Source organism: Sesamum indicum, linkage group LG15, assembly GCF_000512975.1.
Source record: "Sesamum indicum cultivar Zhongzhi No. 13 linkage group LG15, S_indicum_v1.0, whole genome shotgun sequence".
In the NCBI taxonomy this organism is placed as follows: Eukaryota; Viridiplantae; Streptophyta; class Magnoliopsida; order Lamiales; family Pedaliaceae; genus Sesamum; species Sesamum indicum.
This window is the reverse complement of record NC_026159.1, coordinates 6,783,985-6,803,365: the sequence shown is the minus strand read 5'-3', so window position 1 is coordinate 6,803,365 and position 19,381 is coordinate 6,783,985. Positions and strand designations below refer to the sequence as shown.

General features: G+C 35.8%; 3 protein-coding genes across 4 annotated transcripts; all 3 read left to right on the top strand.

Annotated features, from left to right (window-relative positions):
• Positions 1,064 to 5,625, top strand: LOC105178110 (uncharacterized WD repeat-containing protein alr3466). The gene is made up of 7 exons (XM_011101475.2): positions 1,064 to 3,345; positions 3,421 to 3,511; positions 3,595 to 3,752; positions 3,841 to 3,892; positions 3,982 to 4,061; positions 4,145 to 4,238; positions 4,489 to 5,625. Exons 1-7 carry the CDS (start codon positions 2,398 to 2,400, stop codon positions 5,043 to 5,045), a joined length of 1,980 nt encoding a protein of 659 aa, XP_011099777.1. The 5' UTR covers positions 1,064 to 2,397; the 3' UTR covers positions 5,046 to 5,625.
• On the top strand, positions 10,404 to 12,529 carry LOC105178383. 2 transcript variants are annotated; one of them, XM_020699280.1, is made up of 3 exons: positions 10,404 to 11,099; positions 11,322 to 11,736; positions 11,824 to 11,879. In XM_020699280.1, the coding sequence occupies exons 1-2, from the start codon at positions 10,405 to 10,407 to the stop codon at positions 11,542 to 11,544; spliced, it is 918 nt and encodes a 305-aa protein (XP_020554939.1). In that variant the 5' UTR covers position 10,404; the 3' UTR covers positions 11,545 to 11,736; positions 11,824 to 11,879. The 2 variants fall into 2 exon arrangements, 1 of the variants encoding a protein (XP_020554939.1); XR_002288390.1 differs by lacking the exon at positions 10,404 to 11,099 and adding an exon at positions 12,323 to 12,529 and having other exon boundaries at positions 11,121 to 11,736; positions 11,824 to 12,247.
• LOC105178109 (uridylate kinase) lies at positions 14,613 to 19,268 on the top strand. Its single transcript, XM_011101473.2, has 7 exons — positions 14,613 to 15,015; positions 16,277 to 16,430; positions 16,503 to 16,556; positions 16,870 to 16,961; positions 17,492 to 17,718; positions 18,474 to 18,650; positions 18,866 to 19,268. The coding sequence occupies exons 1-7, from the start codon at positions 14,819 to 14,821 to the stop codon at positions 18,973 to 18,975; spliced, it is 1,011 nt and encodes a 336-aa protein (XP_011099775.1). The 5' UTR covers positions 14,613 to 14,818; the 3' UTR covers positions 18,976 to 19,268.

Here is a 19,381-nt window from a genome sequence, read left to right as displayed (position 1 = left end):
TTGTCGCTTAATATGTATAATTAATAATAATATTAAAATCGCTATTTTTTTAAGCAACAGGTGAAGGGAAAATTCCAAGAAAAGATAATAGTTAGAAAAAGGAAAATGATGATATCAATAAAAAATAAAATTAATCTGTTTTGAGAATATTCTAAGTAAGGCTGTAATGTATAATTCCAAAATGAAATATATTAAGAAAATGATGTAATGTTTGTGTTCCCCAAACAAGTCCAAAAATGCGATTCTCATGTGTGTACTATTCACGCCTTCTTCATCATTGCTTTCCACGCCACACGATTTCATTTTACTTCTCCATATTCCCCATTTAAACTTTTCTTGATTGTGGTTATTACACCAAAATAAGTGTTTGCCAAAACTTTTATTTTCTTCTGAAAAAAAATAAAAGTTTCTAAGTATTTGGGCATGAAATGATTAAAACAAATTTCAAAATATCTACAAAATGTTAGGGACGAGAAATTTATAATTTTTAATTTAAATCAACTTAATTTAATTAATTTAAAATTTTATATTATTTTAGGTTTTTTTTTTGGCAGCAAAGAGTTGATAAATTCTTAAAATAAATTATTACATATGAGTTTATTTTAAACGCTTATTAATTTTTTGATGGAGGTAAGTTCATAAAAATATTTTTGAGTTAAAATTTATACTTTTTAAACTGCTATAATTAAGTCGATTTAAATCAAAAGTAAAATCTAGTTCTTACCAACTTTTATAGCTTAGGGGCAAAACTGTAAGATGAAAATATTTTCACCAAAAACTTTAAATTTAAAAAATTTAGCACTCTTTTATTTGAAATTATTTTTTAAAATTTAAATTCATCCAGTCAAATGGGTCGAATTCTTTTAATTATTATTTTTCTGTTAATAATTAAAAATATTCTTTCCAAGGTAAAAATAAATGAATAAAATGCGACTTGACTAATCGCTATCTGAATTTTATTTATTATTTATATTTTGCCGTCTCTCTCTCTCTCTCTCTGTCTGTGCGACTGTTAGGCAACAGCTACACTACCCAAAAGACACACTTAGTAGACCGAGGCAATTAGGTTGAAAGCTTTTATTCCATAGGTTTGTTTGTGTAAAAACAAACACATAAGAACTGCACAGCCTGTAATGCACCCCCCCACCCCACAATTTCTGCCTTTTTCTTCAATAATTCCATATAACCACCAATAATCACTCATCATCTCTGCCAAAAAGAACCATTAATGATTTTCAAAAATGTAATCTTTACCCCAATTATGATCCCCCATGCATAGAATAGAATATACTACTACTCACCACCCCCACTATTAAAAATTGGGAAAAAGTCAAACCCGCTTTTGTTTCTTGATTTTGCCTAATCCCTTCTCCGTTTCTTGCAAATCTTGGTTTGTTTTGGGATTATCTGAAGTGGGCTCTTCTTGTTTTTGCCTTTTTTAACTCCAGTTTCGATGTGTTTTTTAACAGCTTGCTTTGGACTATGTGTGGAAATTGACTTTGGATTGTGTTTGTTGAGGGAGCGGTGGTGTGCCATTTTGAGGATACAGAGAGAGAAAAAGGTGAGCTCGCCTCTTATATAGAATAGCATATTGGCAGAGAAACGCAACGCATAAAGCCTACACACATACACGTATATATATATATATATATATATTGTGTTAGGCATCTGTACTGCCAGCAGCATTTCTGTGCTGCGCCGCTCGTGTGCTGCCAAAATTCCCAAAATACCATCTTCACAACTCACAGATCTCAAGGCCCATTTATTTAAAGCTTGGTGTTGGTGTTTGTTTATTTTCAAGAAATGGTGTTTTGACACTTATTTATACCGAAGATTGGGTTTTTTTCTTTTTCCCACCTTTCCTTCAGTTTCAAACCATCTGCCGAGTCAAAGTACAGAGAACTTGGGGGAGGTTTTGAGCCTTTGTTGGGGGAGTTGGTTTTGCTTTGTTTATGGGGTTGTAGGAGAGGTGGATGACTGTGAGTTGATGCAGTGGCCATAATCAAAGGGGGGTCGGTGATACTGTTGGGATTTTTGGGTTGCTTTGCAAGAAATTCAAGGTACAGTACTCGTTTTTCAACCCTTTGAAGCCTATGGGTCGCTTGGTTTCCCATTGGTTTTGTGTTATTTTATAGCTTTTCCAAGTGTTGTGATGTCAAATTATCTTGAATTGGAATCTTCTTACTTGTGGAGTTTGTAAGGGGGCATAGTACGAGGACTTGCTAAGGCATACTGTGGGTTTATTCACCTGTTTTCCATGGTTTAGGGAGTGAAACTCGGGCCGTGATTGTGGGAATTTGGGTTCATTTATAAAGGGTGGGAGTGTTATTCTGAAATGATATTAGGATAGTTCTTGTGGTTTAATGTGGATTTCTAAGGGAAACCCCATTGCAAGAAATGTTGAGTGTTGGTGAGGGTGAAGAGATTTTCTTTGATACTGCTGATCATTTGGTGTCTGAGGAGTCTGTTGTTGTGACAGAAGGTTGGATGTGTGGCATTTCGGATTATGATATTTGGTTGAGGGAGCCGCGGAGTGTTAGGGAGAGAAGGGAAAATTTTCTATCTAGGATGGGTTTTGTTGAGTGTTCAATGCTTGTTGAATCAGAAACGATGAGGTCCGAACGAATAATGGAGTCTAGTGGATCATTGAGTGCCAGCATTGATGAGAATTTGCTATCCGAAAGACGCAAATCGAACAGTGAAGCAAATTGTTCGATTGATTATTCCGATGACGATTGGTTGGATAGTATAAGCATTGATGTGGAGGCCATAGACATAAATGAAAACCTTGTGTCTGATAAAGAATGTGAAATGAAACAAATTCAGGCTTGTCTAGGAGATAGCCCAAGAACTAGTAAGAAAAAGAAGAAAGTGATGAGTTGGTGGAGACACTTCACGCAGAAGATGAAGAAAAACCAGGCGATAGATGCCTCTGAGGAACCAAAAGTATGTGCTGATGGTGGAACAATGACTCGTATGATGATAGAACAGAACAGAAAGAGGTGTATGGAGTGCACTGCTGTTTATACGGGGCAAGAACTTAAAGCCCACAATGGCCTAATCTGGACCATGAAGTTTAGTCCCGATGGCCAATATCTAGCTAGCGGTGGTGAAGATGGGGTAGTTTGCATATGGCGTGTTACAACGATAGATGCCATTTGCAAAGATGATAAATGCAGTTTTGGTAGCCCGGATGTCAAAGGCAAATCCAGCCCTCAAAAGAAAAAATCAATTCATGCATCAGTTATCATCCCCGAAAGGATCTTCCATATTGAAGAAGAGCCACTGCAGAAGTTTCATGGTCATACCAGTGATGTCCTGGACCTCGCATGGTCCACGTCTAATGTAAGTCATCAGTTGCTACTTAACTTTTTTGGTTTGTTATTATTAGTTGTATTTAATAGAGATTTTCCATTGCAGCATCTTCTATCATCGTCCATGGACAAAACCGTTCGTCTATGGCACGTGGGCTCTGACAAATGCATCGGAGTTTTCCATCACAATAATTACGGTAACTATCATATTACAGTAGTTCACTGATTCTTTATGCACTAGTGCTCAAAGTTAAATTTTTCTTATTTTTGTATGGATCAGTAACGTGCGTTCAATTCAATCCTTTGGATGAGAACTACTTCATCAGTGGCTCCATAGATGGTAAAGTTCGAATTTGGGGTATCCCAAAGAGAAGAGTTGAGGATTGGGCTAATGTGCGAGACATAGTGACAGCAGTATGTTACCAGCCAAACGCAAAGGTATGCTGTGGTATTGATGCTAAACAAAGGTATTATAGATTTATTGGATATACTTTGTATAACACTTTCGGTTCTTTCATTATGACAGGGATTCGTTGTTGGTTCTGTTTCTGGTACCTGCCGTTTCTATGAACTATCAGGTGCGTATTTTTTCCTGACATTCTTTCTGATTGATACATTTTACACATTTTTGCAGAAAGACTCTTAACATGGATGTTTTATTTCACAGGCGATGAGCTACTGCTGAATGCAGAGATAAACATCCAGGGCAGGAAGAAATCGTCTGGCAACAGAATTACTGGCATTCAGGTATCACTCTCAGTTCCCTAGTAGCTGAATTGTATGGATTTCTTTATTTTAAGTCATGTTTACATGGAATTCTTCTTGCTCAGTTTATGAAAAACGACTCTCAAAGAGTGATGATAACATCAGAGGACTCCAAGATTCGTATCCTTGACGGGCTTGAGGTTGTCCACAAGTACAAAGGTATATAAATGGTTTAGTTTCAAGTCAAGAGTGATGCTGTGCTCATCATATTGTGGTCCTCATTTCCATCTTTTGCTACTCTTTTTATGGACTCATTACTAGATATAGCTCATTTCATCTTATTTTGCACAAGACTTGAACGCTGTTGCTTTAATTAATAGAGTAGGAACAACTATCCGCATCATATTTTGTCACTTGTATTATCTTTTACCATAGTGCTTCTGATAAATTGCCCCTGTGATCATAACAGGTCTGACAAAGTCGGGTGGTCAGATGTCAGCGTCATTTACTTCAAGTGGAAAGCACATAGTATCCATTGGCGAGGACTCTCGTATTTACTTGTGGAATCACGAAGACTTATGCATCCAAACATCCAAACAAGCCAAATCTACACGTTCCTGCGAGCATTTCATCTCTGAAGGTGTGACGGTTGCATTACCCTGGTCAGATTCAGACAACAGTTCTCCGTCCACCGTGCCGACACACGACCACCAAGAGTCCTCATCAAGGATATGGGATTCAGAACGTTTCTCCCTAGCAAACTGGTTTTCCATGGACGGATCATCCAGGGCCTCGTTAACATGGCCCGAAGAAAAGCTTCCTTTGTGCGATTTGCCATCTGTAGAAAATGACAGCCAGCCGTACATTTGTTGTGGCGATCATCTTCATCATCACCAGCAGCATAAGGCCGCCACCAGGCACGGGCCCAGAATTTTACCCACAACGTGGGGTCTTGTGTTCGTGACGGGTAACATGAATGGCACGATCAGAACGTACCATAACTATGGATTGCCCCTTAGACTCTAGGAGTTGGTAATTTACTTACCTAATCCAACCGGTTTCAAGAGAATCCATGAACTTCCCACTTGAAATTTTAGACGTTTGAATCATCGGTCATAATTTTTGTTATGATGGAGGCTTAAGATACGGCTCAAACGATCACTTTCAAGCTTCAGAAGCACGGTATGAGTCTTGATACTGCAAATCTGTTCAAGGAACACCTGCACTTTAGCTGTTTGATTTCTTGAACTGCAGAAGGTCAAGAGTGTCGGCCTTCGATGATCCGATTAATCTACCTCCCAAGTAAATTCTTTTAGGCTTAGGTTACGGAAGCAACAAGCTGTGAAGTTTTATTGTTCAATTCATTTTTTCAACTGATCACAAGTTTCAAATGTAAATGACATCATATTAGGCAGAAATGGAAGAGTTTTACTGCTTAAATTGAACAAGATTATTGTATTCTTATTTAGTATACTAGCATTCATGTGTAAGGTTTAATTACTTGTATCTTAGCAGTGTTAATAGCTTTAAAGTCTCAAATGATTGCTCTGTGGGTTGGAGATCTACTCACTCAAAGCCTTTATGGCTTACATTTTTGTAACAAGTTCTTTACACTCAGATCTCATCTGAAAATGTTAATTTCTACTGTCATCTCTTGAACTTGGGCAATTATAGCTAAATCTCCTGTACACAGAGCAACATTTATAAACATGGACTGTTATTGGCGATTTTATCGAAAAATACTGACGTTAGCTAAAAATTTAATGTTGTATTTGAGTCGATAGACTTAGAACTAAGGGTTTAAATTCATAGTAATAAAACCATCGAATTTGTTCGGATAACTCAATACTGCGTAGAATTTCAAATTCTTGAAATCCCATTTAGAACGATATTTTGGCACATGGTGATGGATTTCTATTCCATTAGCAATGAAGTCATTTGAAATACTTCCTCTAAATTCGTTTATCAAATTCAAATAATTTCATCCAAACATCACCTAATTAAATGATCCTTTGTATTTACTAATTAAAGTAGTATTATTAACGGTTGCAGTTTATATTGGAGAATTCACTCCTTAAATCATCTTTGTTTAATATTGGAGAATTCTTTGTATGTATCAATTTTGCTTTTTTGTCAATTTTGTGGTGAAAAATTATACATATACACTGTATATGATCGTTTTCGGTCAGATAATAATCTAGGAGTAACTTGCAAAATTCGTACAATTAGTATGACTAGTTAACTTTGGCTAGTTCTTAAAAAATCACAGAATTTATTGATATTAATAAAAGAATTCAATGAAAATTTATTTTTACCTATTGCAGGTCAAATAATTTTTTTTTTCTAATCAAACTTTTCTTATACATTTTTGTAATTCAATGTATGTAATGAGATATATTTTCACCTTTATAAATAATTTGATCAAAGAAAACATGTTTGACCTGTAATAAGTCATTCAGAAGTAAATATGGATTTTCATTCAACTTTTTTTCTTAATATCAATTAATTTTGTGGATTTTAACTAATGAAGGGATCAATTTATTAGATAAAACAAACGTTAGGGGTATTAGATATAATTTTCTAAACTATAAAGTTAGATATAATTACATACAATTTCAGGGGAAGACAACATAAATTTGGACTTTAATAGTATGCATTTTACAAAAAAATATAATTTTATGAATAATAAAATACAAATATATTTTTTTAATCTTAATAATTTTCCGATGGTAGATAATGACGATCAGTACTCCGCCACCCCCGGGACAAGATGGTGGTCGGGGCTGTGGTTGCGCCTGCCATCGTGGCCCTCTCAGCTCTATCCTTGGAAGAGCCAGCGAACGCATCTCCAGCCTCCCCATCCTCTCCCAGCCCTGTCGATACCTCCAGACTCCCCCGCAGTAAGGTTAGATGCGGTGGTTGGGGCTAACAATACACAGGCCCTGATATCCGTCCAACATAAAAAAGAATTTATATTCTCTTTGCAATTTATTTTCAAAAAGTTAAAATTTTAATAATGGTAAAAGTGATATTTTTACCCTAGCATCGAAAAATTACATAATTGTATCACATAGTAAGAGGTATTCAAGATACACAGTGGGTGGGACTGATCCAAAACTAGCACGGACCAACCCCAAAAAACCCGACCTAGGATCGGCCAACTACTATTTATGGCCAGTTTTGGAACTGTCCTAGGTCTCTAAGTGGGTTCCAATTAGATCTATTTTTAAACTCAGGCCCAACATCAAGCCCGAATGTGCTTGTTAGATTTTTTTTAATGATATTGAGATTTTCTTATAATGAATTATTTAAATTTATAATTGTATTTAGAAATAAATAAATAAATAATAAATTAAATTACACAAAAAATTATATATAATGAAATAATAGTTAAAAATATATATAATAGATTTGAAAATAAAAGGCTCAACAGGCTGGCCCAGGCCTGGTCCAAGACTAAATGGTCCTGGGCCTTGGGCTCGGTTGGTCATAGATATCGATTCTTAAGATCGGTGATCTCCAATGGGTTTGGACCGAACTAGCTCATTTTTTATTAGTTCAATTCCGTTCTAGATTGGGTTAGAGTAACTGAGCCTACTGTATACAGTATTTTAAGAATGTATTGATTATTTTTTAAATATCAAGGTTTTTAATTGTATCAAACCTGGTAGAGTTCTATCCAATTTATCCTAATTAAAAAAACTGAAAATATCAAATTGAGTCCCAAAAGAATGACTAATTACAGTAGTATGATTGAGCACATGGTCTCTGCCTTTTGCTTTCTTCAGTCGTTTGTTCTCCGAGTGCATGGAGTTTGCAATCCGTAGATAATCCGTCCGTAGGCAGCGATGACTTCTCCAAGTGGCTCTTCAGTTCCCACGGTATTTTCTGTCTTGCCTTTACGATTCTCTACGAGTAGATACGCAAAATATACGTATAGAGTACAGGCGCACACGCTGAGTATGTGAGTGATACACATGCATATAGATTACATATCCATACGTCCCTGTTTCCTTTTTGTTTCCTAATTGATCCCACAACGTTCGGTTTCGTATAATGTGCAGTTTTTACGTAGGGTTCCATCCTTTTCATAGTGAGTTTCATTTTCACTTTTTGTTTATTTGGGTTTGCTTTTCTTTTTTGGTGATTGTGTGGGTTTCCTGATGTTATTTTGTTAGTTTTTTGGGTTTTTGATTGTTTGTGGTGGGGGTGGGCGGGAATGCCCTTTTGTCTGATTTGATTGCTAGGGGAGTTAAATAAGAAATTCGTGAGAAGCAAATGAGTAAACAGGCATATAGTAACAGTTTAAGAGTGATTTGAAAGATACAGACATGTGTGATACTTGTGGGGTTTGGATGCCTAACTCTTTTACTTTGTTTCATTGATAATTAGGAAATTGAGTTTACTTATTCATTATGTAACGGTTAATGGAAGTACTTATAGAGGAGGTTGTATTTAGTCTTCATTTGATTGTGCATAATTGATAAAGTCATTTTCTCTAAGTTGAGCAGCTTGGGTAATATTGTAAATAATTTGTGTCTTTTGTTCTTTTCAAATATTCTAAGAGAATGAGCCTCTATTTCTCATAGTTTGTGATGGATCGCACTTTGAATTGAGCTAGCGTATTTATTAGTGATGCAAACGACATTTGTTATTGTTACCGGTTTACTGTCAGCCTATGTAATTGGTTTAGATGGTTGCCACTTCAGTTATTGAGTGAACTGTTTGGTTGATGTTTGAAACAGATGAGTTTTAGCAAATTCCAGTTCTTACCTTTTCTATTGATCCTAATGGATAGGCTTTTGATTACATCAATAGGAGTTAGATCTAGATAATTGGTGGATTGTTTTCATTTCACTTTAAGAATTTCAAATTTCTGCTATTTGTTTTCAGATGATTGTTGACGGTCTTGAAAGGCATTCACTATGCTATATTATTTCAGGTCAATGTTTGTCTGACTTGTGGTGACAAAGGGGAAAGCGAGCTCCTTATCTACTGCAGGATGTGCCAGGATTCTGCTGTTCATCAGTATGTTTTATACACTAGTTCATTGTCACAAAAGCATTTATTAATCACATCCAGAAAGGCACGCTGATTCTTGCTCTGTGTATGGATCATGCATTAATATTTAGGCCGATCATTCATAATCAATATTAGTGCTTTGCCAATCTGTTCTGCAGATTCATTTGAGACAGTTAGCCACCAACCCTCTAAGATGTTTTGCCACAAATGATGATGCTCTCTCTCTCTCTCTCTCTCTATTTGGTTTACCTAAATTCATTGAGCTCATAAATGCACCCACTGACATGATGGATACACCTGCAACTTTTCCCTCCATGTGTTTCCTGTATTAACATAGCCTGTTTGATTTAAGTTTAGCTAATACCAAGTTCTCATAATATAGTGATATCATTGATACTTTTATCTATAAAAGAACTAACTTGGTGAAAGGATATGCGAGATTAGGATAAAAGATCGATTGAGGCTAAATCTCATTTTTGTTCTTTAATTCCTGACTGTGCTATAATGTAGCCAGATGTAAAACAAGAAGCTCTACTATGCAACTTGGGATTATCTCCAGGTTTAACAAGCTTTGTTGTCCACTTCGAATCGCATGCAGTTAACTTTGGATGAGTATTTATATAAACTGATTCCAGATCTCTGTCCTCAGAAAGTATAAGATTCCTAATGCCTTAATTGTCAGGTCCCTGCTAACCAGCAAGCAAGTTTCTCAGTTTTTCTATTAGCTTCAGCTTCTTTACCCTTGAGCATCCACTTTCCGGCCCTCCATGTGATCCTTCTGTAATTTCAGTTAAATGCGCTACTCTCTGATTATCTCTATGTTCGGAATTCTCATTTCAATATACTAGTAGGCATTCATAGACAGTTATTTGGCTCTCCTTGGTTGACTTTTATGACTATTTTAATACGGTATGCATACTTCCTTGAGGTCTGGGTCTCAAGTTAGAGCCGCTTTCTACAATAGTGAGTTTAGAATTGCCCATCAAACTGTCCGCTGCAATATGTATGTGTAATAATTAGTAGATTCTCCTTGTATCTCAAATAAGATGAGCTTGAAAACAATGTCCCTGAGCATAGTTCTAATAATACTCCCTGATCTGTGTCATAAAAGAGAAGTTCTTGGAGTTTTTAATGAAGAAAGAATACAAGGATTAATAGATTAGATCAAACAATTCATATGGTACATTGCATTGGAATGTTTGTTGCAGATACCACGAGTAATGACTATATAATTATATTCTTATGGTCTTATCAAACTTAGTTATTCTGTATTTGTAAACATCTATTAAGGACTTTGTCATTGTTTTAGATTTTTCAGAATGATACTCAGATTATATACAGTATGTAGCTGTGATTCAAGATCATGGAGTTACTCATGATGGTCAAATACATCTTGTTCACATCTATCATTGTACTTTCCAGCTATTGTATGGACGACTTCTCTCCTGATGATGATAATATCAATTGGTGGTGTTGGGATTGTGTGCTCAACGATAGTAAAGCTGATCCATTAAGAAAAAGCGAGCGAATTAGTTCAAAAAGACAAAAGGTCCTGAAAACTAGAAAGTATTGGAAAGAGAGGTTGAACCAAAACAAGAGGCTGGTCCAGACTAGTAATGGAATCAATGGTACTGCTCAATTAACCATTGATGGCCAATTTCCAATTCTTGATTCGAAAACACAACATTTAAAGGAAAGGATAACAGGTCATGATATTTCGGAACAGAAAAGGACAATACCTGAAATGGCAGACCCTTCCGAAGGGCACAATGAATCAGTTGAAATGGATGATCATACACTCGCACCTAAAGGTACTAACACACCTCATGAGGAAAACAACCCGAACTCATTTGATGAGACTCAGAAAATTGAAGAGGACAGAAAGCAGAAGAAAATTGAAAGTGCCAACTCGCAAGAAGAGGGCAAAACTATTAACCTTGAAACTTCATCTATAGCCTCATTCGATCATTGCATAACATCAAATGTATTATATGCGCAGCCTTCTTCTGAACGTGATGATTGTTTCTCTGCAAAACCAGTTATGGATCCCATATGGAGGTAAGACCTGTCCTCTGCTACAGTTCTACTAAGGCTGCCCTTGCTTATTATTTGGTTGAGATAACCAACTAGCAGTCCTACCATTTCCCTGATCTTGTACGCACGTGGCAATTAATTTTCTCTCAACTAAAATGAAATGAGATTCCTTCTTACAGATAATGCATTGGTGCTCATACTATTCTCTCCTTTCTGTTGTTCTATTTCTGTTATTTCTTAAACTAGGGGATGGTTTAACATTAAAGAAGAAAGTGAGACCTGTGTTGAGATTTTAGCTCATCTGTCCAATAAAGCCTGCTTCAAAGCCTCTGAGGCTGCAAGTGCATTACCACCCATGCTTGAAATCCACCTACTCGATAAATGTGTTGCATGGCCGAAATGTTTCAGGGTCTCACCGCCTACAGCCGCTAGCATTGCTCTATATTTCTTTCCAGCATGTGAAAGGTGATCGGTAGTTGAATTTAGCATGCTTTGTGGCAATCTTTTTTTTTAACCTTACTGGCTTTGTTTTGAAGGGATGAAAGACTTTTCGATATTCTACTTGATGAGGTTATCGAGAGAGATCTTGCTCTGAAGACTCTGATCGATAATCTGGAACTATTAATCTTTCCATCTCTTGAATTGCCTTTACAAAATTGGAGTAAGCCAACCTGAGATTCTTCACTGATCATTCATATTGTTGTTTTGCAAATTGAGTTCCACTGGATTTTTAATTGGTTGATGGCAGGATACAAGAGCAAGTACTTTTTATGGGGAGTGTTTAGCCAGAAGCAGCAGTCTCGTTCATCTACAGAGACTACCTCTCCTATTCAACAACACAGCAGCACCAAGCATTCTCCACTTTCTGAGCCTACAGTTGAAGCAAACAACAAACTTTTGGTTCATCTGGAATCTACAGACCATTTGAGTCCTCCAAGTCAACCTAACCAAAGTCCTATGAGTCTGAACAGTAGCCAAGCATCTAATGTGCTCCCCTCTAAGCATAGCACTCCAGATTCCCTACCTTCTCCTTGCATTGAGCTCAACAGGCTGTCTCAGATGGTGGAACAAGATCATCGGCTGGTCACTAAGAACTGTAAGTGTGAAGAACAAAATTTTGAAGGTTCAAGCATCAAATGTTGATTCAAGACAATAAGAAAAACACTGTTTGGGTGAGAAAGAAAACTGTTATCAGTCATGTGATTTCTATTTGAGACCATTCTCTAATCCAGATAATGATTTTGCAGCAGAAGTGGTGTAGCCACACTATTCGGGACATTCACATAGGTTTGGGCCCCTCCACATCGAAAGACTGCAACAATTTATCACTCTGTGCCAAGTTTTTGAAACCTCAAAAAGGTTTGTTTCATATCATGTGTATAAATTTTTTGTTTGCCCAAATAGTGTTGCTGGTCGGATAGATGTTCCCATGCATACAGGGTAGATTTGCTTGTCTGTGATATCTTTTCTGGGGATTGGCATAATTTCCTCCTATACTACAATCTTCTTTTAGTCTTCGTAGATGTAAAAACTATTTGTTTGGCTGTCAATGTTACTATGACTGTTGATATTAATATAGGGGTAATTACCTTAACATCCCTTGTAAAATATTAAAACACAGAAACTACTACTCTACTTTGAATAGTTCTTTTAAAAGTCCTTGGTATAAAAAATTTGACTTACACTGCTACCCCCCTCTGGTAATTTCCTATCCGAGAAATTGAGTTTCCTGGAAACGTTGAGTTAGCTATTATTCCACTTGGCTGGCTTTGATTTTGAGTATGAACTGTTGAGGGAGACATTTTGAGCTTTGATAGGCATTGGAATATCGCTGTTTGTATGCACTTATTTGTGTATTAGATGGCAAATATAATATAAGTTTTTTACATATTATACATATAGACACTATTGGTTAATGCTTAAAACTTCGAAGTAACTAATTTTAAACGACGAAATATAGGTTAATTCAGATGTCCTCAAATATAATGTATTGCTTGGGATATGATTTGTATAGATTGTGCAAACAAAAAATATATTGGTGATTATTATTTATCCACAACCACAGCATAAAAGAAATTGTTTAGATACGGCCATAGACTTTTTAATAACTTTAGCGTTGACTTGACTTGAAATAGTATTCGTTAGTTGACCAAGATTTTGCATTGTCCATTGGCCATGGACTTTCGGATAGCTCTAACATTGATTTGATTTGAAATAGTATTTTGCACCAGATTCGAAATTTATGTTCTTTGTTGAATCGTATTGTCTCAAAATAATTCAAAATTCGAATATATCACACATTCAATATATGTATATATATATATATATATATAATCTTGGGTCTTTATAAAAGTTATCATTAAATTAGTGAAAATTTGACTTTACCCTTTTATGGTCAGTTCTTTGACAAATTTCTTGGATAATATCATAGTAACTCTCCCTCAAACGCTAAAATTTCATAAATTTCTTGAGTAATTCAAGATATGTAACTTTTTATTTATTTATTGCATAGCATTCGAGTTCAAGTAGAATTTTCTTAGAAGTTGTATATTTACTCTATCATTTAATACATCAAGCTACTGTAGAATAGATAAATAATCATATTTTTTTATATTCGAACTCATAATCTTTTAATTGTGAGGTCCAACCTACCAATTAAGCAACGGTTTATTAGCTAACGTCTATCCCTATTTAATTCTCAAACGTTGTGCTAATACCAACTAGAGACGCAACACGAATCAAGTCGACTCAATTAGGGCTTTACTCACTTGAGCTCCGACCCTATAACAAGTCGCTCTTGAATTGAACTTCTTCTATTAAAAAATATTTAAATATATATTTTTTTCTATTCTTTTAAGAGTGTAAATACACTGAAATTAGTAAACACATATTTAAATTTTCATTATTAATATATAATCCATATTCATTCCTATTTAACCTTTTTTGTATTCTCCTATTTAATATATTTTTTTTGCGACTAAATGAAAGCAAAAATATTGAATTCTCTAGTTTAACTTTTGTTGCATTTTTTTATTTTATTTAATATGTACATAATACAAGTATAAAATATTTTTTTAAATAAAATAATATATAATATTATTTTTATACAGATTTTGCATATATATTAAATAAGATAAAAAAGTGCAACTCAACTTAAAATAAAAAATTCAATGGGATATAATGAGAGTGTTTTGCTTCTTTTTCCACGTCACTGAAGAAGCTATGTGATTTTTTTTTTAATTCGAAAATTTGCCAAGATATAAAAATGTAAATCAATGAGGTTTCAGCCCTAATTTAAATGGTCCACATAGGCAATTTCGGCGGGTTGGGCATTTTTTCGGCTAAAATAGTACTAAAATTGAGTAATTCAATTACATAAAAGATTAAATTCAAACCCTAAAAAGATAAAAGAACTAAAATGAGATTGGGTTATAGTTACCGTACGAAAATTACATTTAATCCTAATGATAATTATGCGACAAACTTGCAAGTTAATGTTCTTACATTTTGCTTTGCAGCAGAGATATTTCTCTACAGTCTCACTTCCCAAACAACGTTATCCGATTTTGGAGAACACAAACATAAAAAGACTCGACTCAAGTAGAAAAAAGCGCAAAGGAAATCAAAATCCTTTCCATAATTCAATTGAAAGCCCGGAAAGAGTAATTTGAATTCCAAGTTTCAGTTCTGAGTCCAAGAAATACAGTCGGAGGGTTACTTTTCCGGTGTTTTTTCTTACAAGAATGGCTCTTTCGACCTCCTTTAGCCGGCCAATTAGCTCCTTCAATGCCGTTTGTTCGCCACCGTTCTGTTTGATGAAATCTAGTAGTTTTAATTGTCAGAATAGCGCTCAAATGCTCGTGGGACTGCGGAGCTCCTATCAGCCTCTGGTTATCAGCTGTTGCGCTGGTGAAATGGGCTCGGATTCCATGAATTTGAGGTCTAAAAAACTCAACATTCCTATCTGTTTATTTGGGTTTTTTTCTTTCATTATTGGGTGGAATAGTGTGTTGAATTATGGAGGGTTCGTGGGCTGAATATAATTTTATAGATGATTTATGGGTTTTTGGTGTTTCTTGACATTGTCCAACTAAGTGCTGGGGTTGAATTTTTTTGCCATGCTTTTTTCTTTTCCCCTTATTTTGTGTTGATTTATTCATTCAATGCATTATGAGAAGGAAGTCTCTGATATTTCGTCTTATTGATGGTGAGCAAGTGAAGAAGAATGTATTGGAAGCTGAAACTATGGTGTTTTTGACAGTATGGTAGTGGCAAGTGAGTGACATTTGCTTAATTTTATTATAGTGGGAAGAAGAACACTTGTGCTGTTACTCTGTTTGCAATGTAAACATGCACAACTGTCTGGTGATATATTTATGATGAATGAGTGTGCTTTCCTTGAAATCCTTGTCGATGATTTTCCTGCTAAGAGGAGACAGAATCCTTATGAATGAATAAGGAGGGATTGGAAGATTTAATTGATTAGAGAAAATAGAACTATGCTCTATTACGGGCGTAGTCAAATTAATATGCTCTGTGGGGGTTCCTTCAGTTTCTCGTGAACTGTAACTTCTACCTTTTGATTTATTTATTTTTTCAGCTATACGACTTGGACCTTGTCTTTAACTTCCTTACATTTAACATCATAACAGAGTTAAAAAATCTTACACTTCCCTCTTTCAAGGTTTGCCTGAAACTTCACCAGTGTTGTCAACACAAGTTCTCGAGCTTTATTAATACTTTCTTAGGTACTGCCTGCAGATTTGACAATAGTATGTTGTACTTGTTACCTTGGAAGACTTGCTATGTGTTCTACAAAAAGGAAGGAAGAGATTAACAGCAAGGGAGCAATTGATCCCTGAGTAGTTTGTCTTTTCTTCTTCAATCTCCGCTAACTCACCACACTATGCTTTGCCGCCTATCATGCTAAAATAAAATGTGAATGATTCCTCAAAAGTGTCTCATATCCGAGAACTTGTGCTCTTATAGCTGTACTCAGTTATCTTGAACAATAAAAGTTAGTAGCTAAATACTTGGCTCTAACTTTTCATGATGAATACTTTTTAGTGGACTAGCATTTCAGTTTATTTTCATATTACTTATATTGCATGGCATTTCTCTTGATAACTTTCAGGTTGCTATTCATAAGGTAAACATATTCAATTACCTTTCTTCGTAATATATTCTTGCTCCTTTTATAGGCAACCTCAGGTTTCTTCTATGCCTAGACCTCCTTTTGGTGTCACAATGACTGATAGTGGCTTAGAGAAACCATCATTTAAATGGCGAAGAGTGTTGCTTAAAGTAAGTGGGGAGGCACTTGCAGGAGATCAAACACAAAATATAGACCCAAAGGTTGGACTATTACAGCTGATGTGTTTGAAATTTTATTAACTCCTTAATGCTAATAAAAATGTACTTTTACAGATAACAATGGCCATTGCAAGGGAGGTTGCATCTGTTACTCGGCTAGGTATTGAGGTAGTTCATTTTAATAGCTTTTCTTTGAAAAAGTTTAGTTATGCTTAGAAAGTTGTTAGATTATTACCTTTGTCCAAATGTCTGCATTTCTCCCCCAATATATATAAATCACATGTAACTGGTCATACTGGGTATCCTCTTGATTCCACGGTGAATCATGTGATAGATATAGTACATTACAAGCAAGTTCCATATTCTCTTCTTTGAAATAATTGGACTTGTTAGTTGACTTCATGGCTTTTGTCTGTGCTTTAAGATTAATTCTGTGGCTCAAATTGAAGATACAGTTTACTTCTACTCATGATTCTTTCAGGTTGCAATCGTTGTTGGTGGAGGTAATATCTTCAGAGGGGCTTCCTGGGCAGGGAGCAGTGGCCTTGATCGCTCTTCTGCTGATTATATAGGGTAACTCTTTTTTCTTGAATTGGAATTTATTTTATGCAACATTCTAGAGCTCCAAAAGTTTTATGTTTCAAGGTAATTTCCCACAGCTCATCCAATCTGGTGTTCAAAGATATGGATCCTACGAATTGCAAGTTCACGTCTAACCATATTATTCTTCATGTTGAAGTTTTCCTAATTCACTTATTGTTTGGGTGACCTCACATAAATTGGACATTTTTAGTTTTCATCTTACTGAGCTGGTCTGTATAAACTAGTATAGTTCTTAATTGATTTCTAGTCTATACCAGTGATATTAACATACTAGACTACTTGCTCAAGATGTAGAAAATGTTGGTCATACGACTCCTATGAAGTTGAATTTCATTGAGCTTGTGCAATTTTCTGGTGTAGTGAGGTTTTTACTAGCTTGATATTTAAAAACTTGGAAGAAGAACTTATCTCATAATTTAGAAACTTATATTTTGACCCTGAGTTGTATTGCATTAACAAAATTGTTTCGGACAGTCAAGTCTTATTGTTTCCTTATTTAGGATGTTGGCGACTGTCATGAATGCAATATTTTTGCAAGCAACAATGGAGAGCATTGGCATCCCGACAAGAGTTCAGACAGCTTTTCGCATGTCAGAAGTTGCTGAACCCTATATACGAAGACGAGCTGTAAGGCATTTAGAGAAAGGAAGAGTTGTAATCTTCGCAGCTGGAACCGGAAATCCATTCTTCACAACAGACACGGCTGCAGCACTTAGGAGTGCAGAGAGTGAGTCTTTCTCTTGCACCTCTATGCTTATGTTATTGATTTAACATGAACTTTAGAAGGACTATAATTCCTTTAATAGATATAAGCATTGGTATGACGAAGAGTAGATAGAACCATCGAAAGTAAGAGGAGTGGATAGTAGAACAAAGATTAGTACTCCAATTTTTGGCCGGAAAACTTGAGAAGAATATAAGCGGAATTGATAGTGATCATCTTACTTATATTGAAAGTACTCCGTCTCTAATTGTTAACCAGGTTTTAGATCAGACAATCCTCTTAAGTAATGTTAGTATCTCCATCCATACCAAATGAAGGAAATACCTTTCTGTGCACAGAAACAGACAGGAAAATACCTCTGTTTGTCTTTCTCTCTCCCAGCGAACAATACGGCAAATCCTAAATGGAATTGTGTAGATATCAGCTGGTTTTCTATTTACGAGCAGCTACACGTATGTGTCTAACTTGAACTATTAAGTCCCATCTCTCCAAAAATGGTTCTTGATCATGTTTTGAAATTACCTAAGGACCGGCTGGATTCTTTTAGGTCATGAAAATTCACAGTGTTCTGGCCTTAAATAGCATGTAACAGTCCGATCTCTTGTGACGGCTCCTTCACGTTATGCACATGGTTTTGAAGTCCTGATCAATTTCATAGTGTTAACAATAACTGATTCCTTCTAATTCTTAGCCCATGTTATATCACCGGGACTGTGAAGACGTGAAACTAATGTTGAAGTTTTGGATATTGGATTCAGTTAATGCTGAGGTAGTGCTGAAAGCTACAAATGTGGATGGAGTGTACGATGATGACCCTAGATGCAACCCTAATGCTCGCCTACTTGATACTCTAACTTACCAAGATGTAATCTCAAAGGAGCTGACCGTGATGGATCTGACTGCCATCACTTTGTGCCAAGAGAACAACATTCCGGGTTAGCATTCATTATTCCCATTAGCATCAGGCATGGATTATTTTCCTCGTACCCCAATCAATCCCCCATCTGTAAATGATAATATTTGTGTTATTTAATAAAAACATTTCTGATTTCCTCGATAATATGTCATTCCAAATCTCTGGGCTAATACAATATGATCACTGATTTGAGCAATTTTCTACTAATGACTATACTGTTTTCATTTCATGCAGTTGTTGTCTTTAATCTGAACAAGCCCGGCTACATATCAAAAGCCATTAGGGGAGAGAGCGTTGGCACATTTATTGGAGGGACTCAGAGATCAGAAGCGAAAATGTCTTGAAGAAAACATCGGTTCCCCCCTGTTGTTGCAGAACTACACTATAGCTTAAAGTATATTAGGGACGATCATCACACACATACTCGCCCGGTTTTCTGTTGTGACTGAGGTTCAGGAAGTCGGTACTAGAAAATCTTGATTTTGCCACGGATCGCTATCCCTAGTGTTTTAGAATTATTTATCAACTGTAAATATGAGGATATTTCATATTATATTGGTACTTAATCATGAGAACTATCCTATATATAGCTAATGCTTGTGAATCAGTGGCGATTCCCTGATTCTGGAAAAAAGTATAAAAGCGTGTTTGGTACCGGTGGGGTATTGATCGCTGTAATGTGGCCTAACTAAAAACGTGCTCCCATTGGGTCAATCTTTTCAACACGCTTGTCTAATCCAAACACATGTT